General features: G+C 35.7%; 1 protein-coding gene across 4 annotated transcripts in view; it reads right to left on the minus strand.

The window, feature by feature from the left end:
* Nucleotides 1-16556, minus strand: part of ATF2 (activating transcription factor 2) — a 52089-nt gene that overhangs the window by 32227 nt on the left and 3306 nt on the right. For 3 of the 4 annotated variants that reach the window (XM_037396818.1, XM_037396816.1, XM_037396817.1), the window contains exons 2-7: nucleotides 15949-15982; nucleotides 10423-10491; nucleotides 9754-9823; nucleotides 7223-7319; nucleotides 5397-5515; nucleotides 3302-3430 (exon numbers count right to left, since the gene is read on the minus strand). In XM_037396818.1, coding sequence (XP_037252715.1) covers nucleotides 3302-3430; nucleotides 5397-5515; nucleotides 7223-7319; nucleotides 9754-9801 — 393 coding nt within the window. In that variant the 5' untranslated portion in view covers nucleotides 9802-9823; nucleotides 10423-10491; nucleotides 15949-15982. The remainder of the gene's footprint in view (nucleotides 1-3301; nucleotides 3431-5396; nucleotides 5516-7222; nucleotides 7320-9753; nucleotides 9824-10422; nucleotides 10492-15948; nucleotides 15983-16556) is intronic. The other variant, XM_037396819.1, reaches the window with a different exon arrangement.

The raw sequence follows: 16556 nt of genomic DNA on the forward strand, positions 1-16556 counted from the left end.
TACAACCTTCTACCTCTCAGCAAGCAGCTGGGATTAGCCTCCCAACTGTTGCTGCAACCAGGTAACTATGTATGAGTGAGCGAGTAAGTTATGGCTCTCTGTGAATACTTATTGGCTATTAGTAACAATAGCTTAATTACTGGGTGTTCTAATAAATACTGACTGTAAAACTGGGTCTCTCCCTGACTTGATTCCATACTAGGAAAAAGGCAATCTGCAACTTTTAGACAAAGTGCTCTATGGAAACCAGATTCAGCAATGATCAGAAGAGTGACGTATGAAATTCCGAAATAAATCTATATAATTCTGATGACAGAAACCTCACATGCACACAATTATTTCTGTGTGTTAAAGACAGCATTTATGCTTTGTTTAGAAGATCAGAAACAATCCTCAACAACAGATTTACTGAGTGTGTTACACAGTCAAAACCAAAGTACTTTCAACTTCCTCTTTACTTCTTACACTAACTCGATGTGTGCTACACACTGAAAAATGCATGCATACCCTAGTTACAGCAACAATGTGGCAATAACACCAGAGGTAGATTTAAGAAGCATGGATCTAAAGGAAACTGACATTTGGTTAGCGTATAAAAACAAAACCATATGCACACCAGTCTGATAGAAGACACTAATTGGTCATCAAACATTGCACTAAAGAAGTATAAATTTTGTCTGAAATAAAAAGTTTGTAAATATATTCTGCTAAATTAAAGAAAAACAGAGATGACTTTTTAAACCAAAGTGATCTTACCCTCACCCACCTTTTCAAGAAAGAAGTTTAAGCCTATTCAAAGATATCAGACTTATTGAAAGGACATCTCCAACTCTTCTGTTTTTGAAACTAAACCCCACTGAATTGGAAAATATTTTACAGAAGACAAGAGTTACTTTATTTAAGAAGTGTTTTCAGAGATAAATATTTCAAGTAGTTTGTATCTAAAAGCAAGTATCATGCAATAACTTCCTAATGCTATCAATAAATACACAGAATTCTTTATACAGCAATGTAAATGGCCAGAACTAATACTGTCATTGATCATTACTGTAAGAAAATGATTGGGTTTAAAACAATTGTTAGACAATTAGCTACCTGACAACAACTAAACAATTTGTGAACCTCTTGTTGAGGGTCACTCTTTACAATACTGTTAATAAGCAACCATGAGTTTGAAAGCTCTCAATAAACTAGGTTTCATTTGCTTGTTATTTTAAGGCTAAAAGGCTTTGCACACTTCTAATGATATCTTGGTCTATTCAAAGCAGAATATCAACTCTTATTAAAACCTAATAGAGCTCACGAAACTCTGAAAACTAGGAAGAGCATTAAGCATAATTTTTTAAGTGTCTCCAGGAAATGCCTTTAACAACTACAAGGAAAATTATAACTGTCTTTCACATACATTAACAAGTTGTAATCATTCAAGGCTACTAAAATATATTCAGCCAACGAAATGGTTACAGTGGCATACGTATTTTAAAATCAGCTATGCCCTGAAAAAGAACCTTCCCTCCTTCAATACATCTATAGAAGGAGAATATAAAAATCTAACTGAGGGAACAGCAACACTCTGCTCACATTTCTCAACTTCTGCAGGCCACATTCAGCAGCAGCACCCTCCAAGCAACACCCTCATCCTTGCTCAGCTTGTCTCTACAATCAGACGTCAGAACAGCATTGAGCAGCAGCATTTTTTCACTTCAGCACTGTTACAGTGACAACACTGAAATTACATCATGAATGAGACAAGTTTGTAAGTACTGCCAAGCACTGAGATATAATTTTCACTTGTAATGATGCTAATGAGATACTGAACCACTACTGTATAAAGACATTATCTCCTGCCAAAATTAAGAGTACTTAGAATAAGTATTCCCAGTGAAAAAACAAACTAACCTCTGAAATAAACAGGAAATTAAATAAAGACAACTTAAGATTTGGACTATGATTTGCTTCATCTAAGCAGCTCTTTACATGTATTCTTTCAAACTACTTTTACTATTTTTGAGACTACATGATTGCCTTGATTACCTATGATTACTCATCCTTGCTAACAAATAAAACTTAGGGAAGTTTTGCAAAGACAAAACTGAATTTAAACTCTGTTAAACTTCTGCTACAAACTTAAGGCTCTCATTGTACTGGTGCCTGCCGGTAGGATAAGAGAAAGGGTGCAAGCTGAAATCGGAGAGGTTCAGACTCAATCCAAAGAAAAACACTTTCACCACAAGGACAGCCTGGCATTGCAACAGGTTGCACTGAGAGGCTGCGCAGCCTTCCTCCTCAAAGGTTTCAAGACCAGACTGTGTGAAGCCCTGAGCAACTTGGTCTGACCTCAGAGGTAGCCCCTGCTTTGAGGAGGAAGCTGGACCAGGAAATCCTGCTGTCCCTTCCAATGTGAATTACCCTGTGATCCGAAGAAGTCCGGCTCATTTTGGGGAACAAGGTAGCCAGGTCCCTCAAATGCAGCCCGCCCACTGAATATGCACATAAAAAAAGACCCACTAGAGCAACCGTATTGCTTTATTTTCTTCTGCTTCTAATGTTTTTATTTATTGAGGTAGGACTAGTTTTGCTTCATTTTGTGTTTGAGAACTCCACGTGATAAAAACACTGCATCACATATCAAAGTTATCATTACTATTAAACCATTTATTTCCTCTTTAGAGCAACATTTCTAAAACTGATTTGACTGCATCCTCTAGTGAGAGACAATAACTGCGTCTTTTGTGAGTATTCAAGTAAACACTACACAAGCAAATGCCTGAGATCACCACTTTTAAACATACTGCTGTAGCTTAAAGAGTAAAAAATTTGAAACAAAATTATCTGGTGCTTAGCTTTGAAAGATAGCCTGTTGATCCCTGTACATTTTTGTAGAACATCCCCTGTAGTTCTACAAAACAGTTCATGGTAAAACACAGGATAAAGGTAAAAATGTACATGTTGCGAACAGTTGACATTGATAATTTTTTCATATTTTCATTTGTTTTAAACAAAGAGACTGAACTTTCTTTGCTTTTTTATTAATGATAAAGTAGAATAAAGTGCCCCTTCAGCCTTTTCTAACCTAGCATGAATATTACATTTGATTTTCTTTCTATTCACAGGTTTGCTATGAGCAAAGCTCACTAAAGAATTGAACAAACTAAGTATATATCCACAGGAATATAGCAAACAAACATTCTTTTCCTTTCAACCAGTAAGCAGTGTAGCTATCATAATGTACAACAGACTTACAGATCACCAGAAGATTAAAAAAAATAAATTCCAAAAAGGAAAAAAAAAAGGATCTGACCTTTTCATCATTGGTAGTAGACTCTGGATGAGGTAAAGGACTATCTTGATGAGTTGTCTCTACAATGGAAGGTTCTTCAATTTTATTTCTTATAATTGGCGTTGCAAGAGGAGACAGATCTAGAGGCATCTAAGAGCAACAGTGTAAAATAAAATTACTCAGTCTTTAAAAAATTAAAATGAGCAAAAAAATGTAAACAACTGAAAAGAAATATAAGCCTTATAACAATAAAGAGGTACTGATGTTTGGGAGATCTTGATGCAGATGCATAGATGCATTACCAGTCAAGGCTAATTTTCCAGCACCTACATAAACACTAATCTTCAGTTACACTTTGTCTTTCAACACCAAGGTCAGACTAAGCATTTTCTTCTTCAGAATTAAAAACATTCTGAAGTTTTCCTTTCCCAAGAGTCACCGGAAAATTATAGCTGAGGAAGGACTGTGCTACACTTAAAAATTACAGCTAAAAGAAGGTATTACCCTCCCATGAATTACTGTATCATGTCACAAAGCACAAAATCCTAATTACATTTCCAAATTAAGCAAACTGCTGTGGACAATTACTTCAAACTTATTGCAGCAAATCATTATGAAAAAAGCAAGTTTAATATTACTACACAGAGAAAATCCACCAGGACATCTGAAAGCCACAAAGAAATTAAGCTACAAAAATACTTAAAGCAATACCAGAGATTTAGAAGACTATACTCCTGTCTAGTCTGCTATCCAAATACTTTAAGAAACTTCCCCCAAAGCTCATCTCCTATTTACATTCTTCCAAATGCTTTTTTTTCAATTCAATTCCTGGTTTTCCTACAGAATAGATTACTAGTGGGCATGGAAGACCGTTACAAGTGTTTCATACCACATCTGAATATGAAATACTACAGAAAAAAAGGAAACTATCAACGCCCTAGAAAGTGTGCTATTACAGTAAATTTTTCCACCATGACTGCTTACATATATTGATCAAACAGAAATATGGCAAGACTGTGTTCCTTCTCATAACACAGAGGGCAGCTTGGAATATTATTATCAATTAAAGTTATTGTTAAAATGTTTACAATATTTTGCAATATAACCTCCTCCAAGGCAGTGGTGAATTGCACAGAAAATACAATACTAGAAAATCCAGAATTGGTATTATCGTATGTGGTGTTTTAAGAACAGTTAGCATACACCAATTAAAAAAAAAAAAAATCATTATTTGATACAGCTGTGGTAACAAAGCAAGGGTGAGGCTTTGTCAGGAATGGATAATACTCCATCCTATTCAAAAGTACCTATTAAAATCTTTACTGAAACAAAGAAAATGCAGATACTGATTCTGCAAGATCTGCAGATGTAAGTATAAAGTTTTGCTTTCTATCAGTGTCTATGAGTCAACCAGGTAATCAACCAAAGGCAAAACTACTCAAAGAGGGCATTGAACAAAATTTCATTTGCAGAAGTGTTTAAATGTTTGGGCCCTTAACCAGTTATAACTGGGAAGTATTAAAATAAATAGAAGAAACCACATTTAAATGTACGGAAAGTTCCTCATAAAAACATGAAGTTGCTAAACTGCTAAACAGATAAGAGTCCAAATTTTTCTTATATTTCAGTCTGTACATGAAAAAAAGTAGGTGTTTAGGTTGTGATTTCTAGGCAAAAGTGATTTCAACACATAATTAATGTAATTATAACCCGATTACTGACACTTACTATTCTTTCCACATTGGTTTCTTGAACATGTTTTTCTTTCTGCAAAACCTCTTTACTTTTCAGACATTTTTTTTTGCTTATTTAGGGCCTAATGAAATTCCAATCAAAGCCAATGATTAACTTCAACAGATATAGATTAGACACAGAATTAAGACAAAGACAATGTGTCCCATTGTCTATGCTAACTATGCAAAATTAATCAGGTAAACTAAACTTCAGAAGAGGAATCTTCGATTTGTATTCTCTCCATACAACATATATAAGCAGGTGGCAAACAATTACCAGTATAGTTTAGAAGGAAATATATAAATCCAAAGTTTGCTTTTCTAATGGAATTTCTGATATAAAAAAAGTAGAAGCTCTGAGAAGAAAAAGTTTTTGAACATACTTTCTTAATGTCATCTTCAGAAGCCTTTTTAAACTCATTTTCAAAAGGACTTGCTAATTCATTGAACAAGCCCACTTCTTCACAGTTCTTCAAGAATCGAGTTGGTGTTGGTGTCTGATCTGAAATGAAGTGTATAAAACCCCCACAATTTTATTTTTAAAATACCATTAATGAACTTACTTATAAATATTTTTCAGAATAAAAGCAAACAGAGGGAAGCAACGTGATTAAAAACTCTTTTAGGCCTTGCAAGCAGGCTCCTTTCCGCCTCACAGGAGGCCAACCAGAAGGCATGCTCCACCTGCCGGAGACAAGCAACCCAAGTCTGCAAACCACTCACTCCCGGACAGTTCTGGGAGGGTAGCAAAGCGGTTCTTCCGTCTGTGGCCAGAAACCAGAGGGAGCTACTCTCAAGTGCCTAAGCATATCATTTCAGTAAGGAAGCTGGCTCTGTTTTCAAATAAAGATCAGGCCTACACGAAGGCTTTAATTAAAAATGGGGGGTGGGGGGGTGGGGGGGTGTGTGTGCAGATAGACAAAAGTGCACTGCTCAACGGGCAGTTTGCTGCTTCTCGTATTGTGAAAACAACAGTGATGTCTTTCAAGTGCGATGACATTGACTCCTGCGATGCCTGTATAGTCAAACTGGAATCATAAGGCTTCTGGAATCTGGGCAACTACTGCATGAAGCAGTTTCAAAGATGTCTTTCTATAAAGTTTTCGGTACTGTGTAAATTCCCCTTATTACACTATTATTACCAGGTCACAATAAACCACATTTGCCAAAAAGTTATCTGCATTTAAAATACTGTAAAGTGGTATTATGTGTGCCTTACGAACTTAAACTGGCATTCACCGCTAACAGTTCATACACTGGAATGCAGCTGCAAAAAGACAGACACTGCCATAGTTTCATTCCCAAATACCTGATTATTTGACAGGTCCCCTTTCTTAACAGTGTAATTGCCAGGGATCACATTTAGAATTTTTAAAAGTATGCTGGTTAAAGGGTAACAATTTTTTTTGTCTGCTCATCCTAACAAAATAGTCACTTAAAAGGAAAAAAAAATTCATAAAATGTCTGAAAGCCTTTGTGAAGTTCATTTAGGCTGTTCCACCACTGAAAAAACAAGTCTGACTATAACTTCAGAATAACTAGCAAGTGCTGTCTTCACTCAAGAACTTTGAAATTTATAATGAGATCAATCATCTGTTGGCGATAACTTCTGATTGTGGACAAACAAAGTTAGTTACAACTGACCAAGGGCATACCATGCATTCAGGTGGAAATACAGTAAAAGTATTTTGACCTTAAGCCAAAATTACACCAAAAAAATGTTATCTTTCTTCTACTATCCCATTTTAAGAATAATCACCAATTCATTCTTCTAATGTCACCATAGCATGTAAAAAACACTATTATGTTAAATTTTGAGACAAGTAATATCAATGAATAATTAAAACTTAAATACAGTTTAATCTAGTTACAGATCCTGCAAAACATAGCCTTTATTAGTGTGTGTTCTTACTGAATACTTATTACATAATTTAATCAATTGTTAAAAGTATTGAAAATTGAAAAATATTTAATTATGTATCAGATCCAAATAAAAATTACTTATGGAGGATAATACTGGCTTCAAATTCTGACAAAAGCTGATTATCTAAGAAAATATTGCCTAAGCACACATTGCAAACAGCTACAGTGAAGAAAAAGTTTCATATTCTCTTAATATAAGTCTATGCATTATGTACAGAAAATACATAAAACGTATGCCCATTCCAGCAGAAAAGTGAATAAACTAATTATAAAGTTATATACTAACCAGCCACAATGACACTATCATTACGAGCCGGACCAAATTTCAGTGTCATCTCATGTTTATGTTTATGGACAGCCAAATGATCCTCATTGGTAAAACGCTGCAGCAGAAAGTTTTAAGACACAGTTGTAATTTTGAGTGTGAACAAAGTAAATGCAATTCTACAGAAAGTGATTTTTACAGTATGTGAAACTATCACTACTACATTAGCAGACAACCTTCTTTGGCAAATATATTTTCTTCCTTGGTCCACAGTACCAAGCATAAATATTATAAAACTCAGATGATGTTCACAGTAACTAAATAGTAACGATATCAAGGAAATGATAGTATAAGTACCTGCATTCATCAAAAGTCCAAGATAAAATTTCAGAGTGCTGCAGACTTCACCAACCATTAGTAAACAGCTATTTGCTATACTAATGGATCTTGACAATGTTTAGTAATTGATTACAATTATTTGATTTCTGTATTGCATGTATTATCAGAATAATGAGAACTAACTGTAATCACACAGTCTTCACTGTATTTAATAGCATAAAAATAAAGTATAGCTCCTGCCCCTGACCATTTACTATATAAAATAAGAGGCAGACTGAATGGGACACTGGAACAATGTCATACAACTGAAGAGCTGTGAATGAACTCAATTTATTAAAATTTTTAAAATCTCTCAAGTTTTCAGAACTATGCCAGTTTTGTGCATACTTCTCCCCAAATCTGGGGTACATTCTATAAAAAAAGCAGTAAGCAGACAAACTAGATGCTGTAAAATAGGTATTCTTGCTTTTACTAACTTGAAATTTGCTATGCATCTGTAATAGTGGGTGAAGTTAGTGTTTCAATTGAGATAATCTAAGGAAATGTTTCCCAAGATGCAGGTTTCCTACAAAGAATACATTTTACAAAAGATCCAAATTCTAACTTTTCTTTGGGAACATCTGAGTCCCAAATTATATTTCTGATTATTCCTCAATAATATGTCACTCCACATATATCTTATAACAGATACACACTAAGTGTCATCTCTCAGAAAACAACAGAGACAATTTAGTTGACCTCAGAGTACAGTCATCCAGAGTATTTCTGTGAGAAAGGACACGTATATGTGGAGCTCAGGGGGAAATAAAAAATGCAGGATCACTGAAAGATAGGGTGATAGATGCCAGGCACTTTTTTTTTTGTTAGAAATGTTGCCAATGGTTCCAAACATCCAGCTCTCCATAGCTCCCATGCCTTATCTCTACATACAGCACAAGCCAGAACCTTTGGCATTCTATCACACTAAGGCATTTAAGTACACCTTTCTGTTCCTGCTACGTGATGGACAGGTTCCTGCAGAGGGAACCGGATCTCCAGATCCTAACTCCCTCTCTCAGTTTTACTCTATGAGCTAGCATCGGGAGAAGCCTTGCCCATTTTCAGGGACATGAACTTTTCTCCTTTAATGGAATCAAGGATTACTGTAGCCCAATGATGCATCTTTATGAGATTTAGGTGCCAAAACACTTCTAACAGCTTACATCAAAATGAGATTCAAATAGGATGGGGACAAATATGTTGCTTAGGAGAAGGCAGTCCTCTTCTGTTACTTTTGATGTCTTTGAACATACTAGACATAATCAGAAATCTTAAGTCTTTTTCTGCTTTAAATACAGAAGGCTCCATTAATGTAACATTAATGCTGTCTTTCACCATAAAACCTAAGTTTTCAGAATAAAAATGAAAATATTTTGAACTACAAATCCAATAAAGCCAAGTGTACTAATATCATGGAAAAAATAGTTTAAGAAATCAATTCTACAGAGGCAGCAGAGGTAATATAATGAAAAATTTCAGTTTGTTTGAGAAATTAATTCTATATAAAGGATGCACGGATGTCCATCTCATGCAGCAGATAATGCAAATTTATTTATTTTCAGGTTATGAAATTAAAAGTGTTAAGACAGCTTCCTTTTAAGCAACCATCTGCTAAAACACTTGATTTTTTACTTTTCTGCTCACATTCACCTCTGTATCTAATAATGCTATTTAATAGAATATATTACAACTACAATAGGAACTGAAAGTTATTTTGTAGCATGCATACTGTTCGCATCTTCCTATACACAAAAATATACATAAACAAAAATTATGCCATTAAATATTTGCAGTCACCATAGTGGTGGATTAGTGACAAGCAAGCTTCATAATGAGGTCCCCACTAACTGAAATATTCTGAGAAATACAGGTTAACTGACACAAATTGGGATGCTTCTTGATTTATTTATTTTTTTAATGAAAGCAAGTAAATCATGGCTAACAAAATTGTTTTCAGCTCAGAATGGGTAATTTAATGAGGTTTTTTTCTTCTATGGATAGCATTTTCTGAATAAACACAAAACGCTACATATTCTTGCTGTCGCCTGCTTTTTCAGCAAAACAGGTATTTACTACCAATTATCATAAATCCCCTTTTCTTCAATCCCTAGAAATAAGTTTCACTGTTTTACTTTTATCTGATCAGTGTTGGTAACTTCAAGTCAGACCATTACCTGGCCACATCCAGGGGCAGTGCATAAAAAGGGTTTGTCATCACTCATATTCCACAGGTCGTTGTGCTACCTATATTAAAATGAGAATTAAAACAAATTTTACAAATATTGCAACAGGTAATCAATACATAAACATCCACAGGATATTTTAATATTTCATGGGCAAGAATTTCTGCCTTCTGGCTACACTAAGAATATAAACATGCAGGATTCAAGTAGAGTCTGAACTCCAAGCTCTGTCAGGAATCTACACAAAACCCAATAGACACATAGCAGGTTTTGAACATACATCTCAATGTGAAAGGCAAACATTGGTACGTAACTTGTTATGATAACTAATTACTGAAATAAAAATACATTGTAATAATGATCCAATTCCCACAACTAAAAAAAGAACAAAGCAGCGGACAATACCAAGTAATCAAGGATACAGTGCCAACAGATGAGAAAAGGTGGTTGATTCCTTAGTCTTTTCATAATCTTTAAAGATAAGTCAGCAGATAGACCTTTACATAAGCTGTTATAAATTTAACTACAAAACCATATACATTAGTAATGCTTCAGCTATACAACTGAACTACCAGCAGGCTAAAATATATTTTAAAAAGAAGAGATAAGATTTTTGTGCTGTTTTCCATGTGCGCTCACCCCACATACTAATACACATACCTGCCAGATTTCACATATAAACCTGTTTCATAGGGCAAACTATCATATCCTCCTTTTCATGGCAATGAACTGTAATTGAAAGAAGATACTAATTACTATGCATATTAAACATGTAATAATACATGATTTTGTAAAGATAAATGATACAATGCCCACTATTCACCCATGAAACAACAGTTTTTCAAAGAAATGGTTTACTTCAATACATCCTCTAATTAGTTATGGCATCTGTGGCCTTTACTCTGGAGGAAATACATTCATCTTTAAATATAAGTATTTGTACTGAGACCTAACAATGTTAGTTCTGAACACTGCTTAGCTTGATGAGGCAAATAAAGATGAATAAACATGTCTTTATGATTAAAGAACATAAGCAGAATAAATCCATCTCTCCCCAACAGGCTGGTCATGAAAAGTTGTAAGGCTTCTAAAACTGACCGTCCTAAGAATGTATACTTCAGGTATAACATTTAGCACTAGACACAAGACAAATCAATTAAGTGCAAGCAAATAATTTAAGAATACCTCAGAGATCTGTAAGGAACACATTACCTGATCCTTTTGCCTGTACCTGTACAGTAAAAGACTACTGTATAGAGTTTGTGGATATTACTTCAAGGAGAAGGAGATCCCAGTGTCCTTGGTCATGGGCACCAAATATCAAAGCAGCAAACCATGGAATAGAGGAGATTCCAAAGTGTAACTTCTAAATATATAAGTTCAACAGAACGGGGATACAGAGCTGAGATCACAAGCCAAGAAGAGATGAATGGCTGCCAGAAAATTTAGTCTTTGGCACTAACAACTCAGGAAAACATTTGCATCCCAAAGAAAGGATGCCAAAGAAAATAAGGGATGAAGATCATTCTGCTGTTCTTTGTAAAGCATTCATAACCTGTCTCAGGTTTCTGAGGGGATGAAATATTTCTTGAAACGTTCGAACTATGAACTTGTTACTGTCACCAATAAAGAGTTGGTAGCTAACTTGTAACCAACAAGGTTACAGGCAAGTCTGAATACTCATGATGGAGGCTTCAGGGTAAAAAATAAGACCTTTATCAATGAAGATTTAGGATTACATCCTTATATTATCCGGAACTTCAACAACTTAAAGGCAATCCTTGTTCAGGTATGCAACAGTCACTTTTTAAATGCAAGTTCAAAACTAACAGACTCAAGTCTCCTTTAGATCTCAAAAGAAATTTGCTTTGTTAAATCTTGATCACAGAGCACCATATAGTTATATATGGCTACAATATGCACATATGGATACATATTATAAGCAGAAGAGTTACATCCGTACCAGTAATGTCTGAAGGTGTAAGAAACAATTCTGGGTGGGGTTTTTTTTTTGTTTTTGGGGTTTTTTTTTATTCAAAGGATGAAGATTTTGATTAACAAAAGTGCATGTAGGGCATTTTTTCCACTCATTATAGCTTGTTGTCAGTTTTTGACACGTGTATATTATCAGCCATAAAATCTACTCCATCCATGCTGTTAGCATTTTCCTTAGGTCATAAGCTGTAAAGATCAATTTTTCAAGTCTGCTCATCTTCTCTTCGAAAGGAATATTACCAAAATGCATATTTGCATATGAAGTCATCATCTGGTTTCATGTTTTGGTTTGTGAAGCCTGTGAATTTTGAATGCCTGATTTATATACTACAAATCAATCCTGGCCAAAAAAAAAGAGCTGTCCTCCTGGAAAGCTTACTGGAAAAAAGTTGGAGATAACTTAATTTCCTGATCTTTATTTGACTGCAGGCCACAAGGAATTTGTGAGGCAATGCCTTGTACAGGGATTCCAGCTAACATCTGAAGAATAAAAAGTATCCTGAAGCACTGAAATTTTTGCACTTAAAAGAGAAAAGAAGTTCACTCATGCATTCCAGCAAGACCTCGGACAGTATAAATCCACACTGAAACTGGATCTGATAGGATAGGAAAACAAAGGGCTCACATTCGTTAGTGTAGCCAAATTGGTAAGGACTGTATTTACCTATTACAAAGACAAATGCAAAGCTTGCACCTAGAACGAAATAACTCCATGCAACAGTGTAGGCTGAGAGCCAACTGACTGTCAAGCAGCTTTGGGGCAGAATATGTAACTCCTGGTGGACAACAAACTGAACACGATTCAGCAACATGTCGCTTGCAGCATTGAAAGCTAACAGCCTACTGGGCTAAATTAGCAAAAGCATAGCAGCCAGATGAAGGGAAGTGATTATTCTCCTTTATCTGGCATTCCTGAGGCCACAGCTGGAGTGCTGTGGCCAGTTTTGAGCCCCTCAAGACAGACGACAAACTGAAAAGAAACCAGCAGAGGCCTCACCAAAACAGGCTGGAGGCTCGACTATTAAAGACAAGAGGAGTATCAGGAAGCAAAGTTGGTTCAGCATGGAGAAGGAAGACTAAGGAAGGATCTACTTGCTGTCTTAACACTACCTAATGTATTGTTAGAGGGAAGACAGATCCAGACTCTGGCCAGTGTACAACAGAATGATGAGATGCTACGTTCGCAAGCCATGCCAAGAAAGCTAAGAGCAAGTATAAGGGGAGGGGGGAAGTGGGGAATACCAAAAAACTACAGAAAGTCACACAGTGAGGGCAGCTGAACACTGGAACAGGTTGCCCAGTGGACTGTTCAACTTCCATCCTTGGAGACACTCAAAATTTCAATGGATGGAATTTTGAGCAATCCAAGATAACTCTGAAATTTGAAGTATACCATAAAGATGTCATAGCTAGAAACAGAGGTGAACAACAGCAAAAGACAATTCAAACACAGGTAAAGTTCTGACAACTTTAGAAGACTTAGCATGGTTACCTTTACAGCCCAACAACTAGAACTGTTGCCTGCTAGGGAAAACAAACAAACCCCATCCTTCGCCTCTTTTCCTTCTTTTCAGAAAAGAAGTCTGTGATTGCCACTCTGATTTCAAAAGGCTACTGGAGACTGCTCCAAGAGAGAATATCACAGTAAGAAAGAAGAATTTAGAAAATACTCTTCCTCTGAAAACCAAAACAGCAATTCAAATGCCATCTTGATGAAAATGTTACTCACCCAACCAAATGAGAAATAAAATATGTAAACTGCTAACCCAATTGCTAGAAATGAATTATAGCCACCTTGGATTGTACCCGGGCAACAGCAAACACCCTGTCCCACAGAAAAGAGATGGTTCCTAAAGCAATCCAATCTGAACTTGAAACTCCAGCCTTAAATTATCTCTTCAGATAAATGGAACAGTTGTTCAGTGAAATGATTCTTACTACAGTCCACTGAACTGCAACTTTCTTCTGTAAGCTTTCCAACCCTAAATTCCTTTCAGTAGTATAAAGAAACCCATACACAGAATTCTTTGAGTCACACTGAAAAATAGGATCAGAGCTGAATATGAGAAACTCATGAAATAGTCTCGGCAGCATAATCAACTTTGGTACTTAAATCAGAGTGTAATCTCTCTTTTTTGGTGTTTGTTTCATACTTTCAATGCAAAGGTAAAATATTTTCACATCACGCCTATTTAAAATGTCATAAGGCTCTTTAATCACTTTTGGAAAGCAAACCATACAGTAAAATATACAAATAAGTATACACACGTTTAAAATATATATTAATACAGAGAAATAAAAACAGGTTTGCAAGCAATTTACTAATATTTAGGACAGTGTGCTTATTCAAAAAATGAAGATGTTGCAATAAAACATCACAGTAATGTTTATCTAAAAGTGCTACAAAAATAGCTTCAACAATTATTTGTATGTTTTTATAAGGTTTTAATTAAACATCTTAGGTACACTTTCTTGAAACTATTACCTTCCTGTACACAATTTGTAAAATAAAAGAATCATACACTGACTTAGGCAATGTCTTGTTGGCTTGTTTTACTGGTAAAGGTTCTTTTGTTTTCTCTTAATCCCCCACATACAGTAGCACGGAAAACACAACTAACACCTCATTTCAAATATTTTTTTTTTGGTTAAACATTTAAACACTTATTTAAAATGTATACATATTTATAATCCTTACAAAAACCTCTCCAGATTTGCTGAAAAACAATCATTCTTCACGCATACGTAGTATTCATCAGGCTTGTAGCTAAACCCTCTGAACACTTAACCTGTATAGAGCACGCTGTAAGCCGAAAGACCCCTGTGCACTAACCTGCTCATGTGCTGTGCAGTCTTACCCATAATTACTTATTCTAAGCACTGTAGCAATACAGAGACTGCCCCTCCTGTAATGTCGGGGCTGATACAAACAGCATAGAGGAAAACAGCCTGAACTGAACACAGAAAAGACAGACAACTATAAACATGGGGGAGGGGGCACGGGGGACACACGTGCTGGGAAGAAAACTGTACAACTTTTCAATGTCAGCATCCCCGTACTGGACACCGATAAAGAAGAGATGCACACTCTCACAGGTCCGTCACCCCCTAAACTGGACAGTCCATACAGGACAATCTGACAGCCTGCCAGCTGCAGTAGTAGCTGATTTACCTACTACTGCTTACACGTGATGCGGACCCACGTTTTGCAGCTAGACACAGGTGCGGCTCCAAGAAACAACTGTACGTTCTGGTTTGAAATGGAAGTTGGACAAAAAGAGTATTAGGCCATTGAGATAGGTCAGAATTACAGTCGCCCATCAGCATCTACTCTCTCCTGTGTCTATACATTACCAAGTGCTTAAGTTACAGTATCAGTGATCTATTTTCCTACGGATGTTTACATTTCTTCAAGACCAATCATGTCTATTCCACATTTCCTTTTATTCTTTACATTTGATCCTTTACTGCAAGATACAAATACTTACTGTATACAGAATTATTAACTCTTGGTAAGCTTTTCTGTAGATCTCATCATAGTGTGTAACTGTTTTAGGTAGTAACAGATTTTTAAGATTTTACTTTAAAGCTTCATTTTATAATAGAAAACTGAAGCATAAAAGGGCAAGGTCAAAATCTTTCAGTCTTTATCAACTTTAAGAGTTCTACTTGAGATGCATACTTTTTCAAACTAAAGTGACTGAGTATATTTGCCACAGTAAAGAATCACATTCTCTTAATGGTTACCTGAAGAGATGAATTTAGTGTTTTGATTGGCTCCATACAAGAATTTAACAGACATGCTTCTATAGATAAGGCGGGGGGGTGTGTGTGTGTGTGGGGTGTGGGGAGGAGGGCAGGGAAATAGCTACCTTTGTTTTCCAAATGTAAACACTTCAAAATTAAAAGTCTTTCTCATGCAACCGAACAAATCAACACAAATCACAATGAACAAGGCACCTTTTATACTTTCAATACTTGCATGTAGCATTGCACAGCATAGATTTAATCACCTCCCACATTTGAACCTATCTTTATTTCCACAATTTTCTGTATAGGCAGACCTGCAAGTTTTGCTTTCTGTAAAAATCAGTAGTATGTAGAATACACCACATAATAAGTAGTAATATAAATAAATAAAACCCCCAAAAATTGTATTTTAGAGGGAAAAAAAATCATTGCTCCACTTACCCGGAGGAACTGGAACAGCTATTTTTTCAGTTTCCTGTAAAGCAAAAGAAGAAAGATGAAGCAAAAGTGTATAATTAATACTTGATCATTAGAGTCCACTTTCAGAAGTGGCTGGCTGACTATACTTGTGTAATGCTGTAGATTTCAGCATTCCTAAAAAATAAAATTGCACGATGAGAATGGAGAAGAAAAAAAAAATATTCCTCCTCATAAAAATGGAATCTCCAGAAAGCAGCTCAGTAGATCCTGCAAGAACACAATAGGCCATAGTCCATAATATGTAAAGGTTATAAACCTCAAAACCTGGTGAACAGGAAAACAAGAGCTCCTTCTTCATACTTCACTGCTTAATAGAATGGTTGTGCTACTTCCTAGAAGACACATAGAGAGTTCTGGGGAAGAATAAGGAAGACTGTAATACCTATAGCATAATGCTCAGGTTTTTTTCTTCAAAAAAGTCAAATGTTGGGCACTTTTTCCTGATGTTATCAGTTAACTGTTTGCAACTGATGTCTAAAGCTAATTCCATACCTTCCATGGTTTGTCTAAGATTCTATAAAGGGGAAAGCATCTGGACAAGAAGAAAAGATGCAAGAAGCAAGGTCAAT

This window comes from Falco rusticolus, chromosome 8, assembly GCF_015220075.1.
Source record: "Falco rusticolus isolate bFalRus1 chromosome 8, bFalRus1.pri, whole genome shotgun sequence".
Classification (NCBI taxonomy): domain Eukaryota; kingdom Metazoa; phylum Chordata; class Aves; order Falconiformes; family Falconidae; genus Falco; species Falco rusticolus.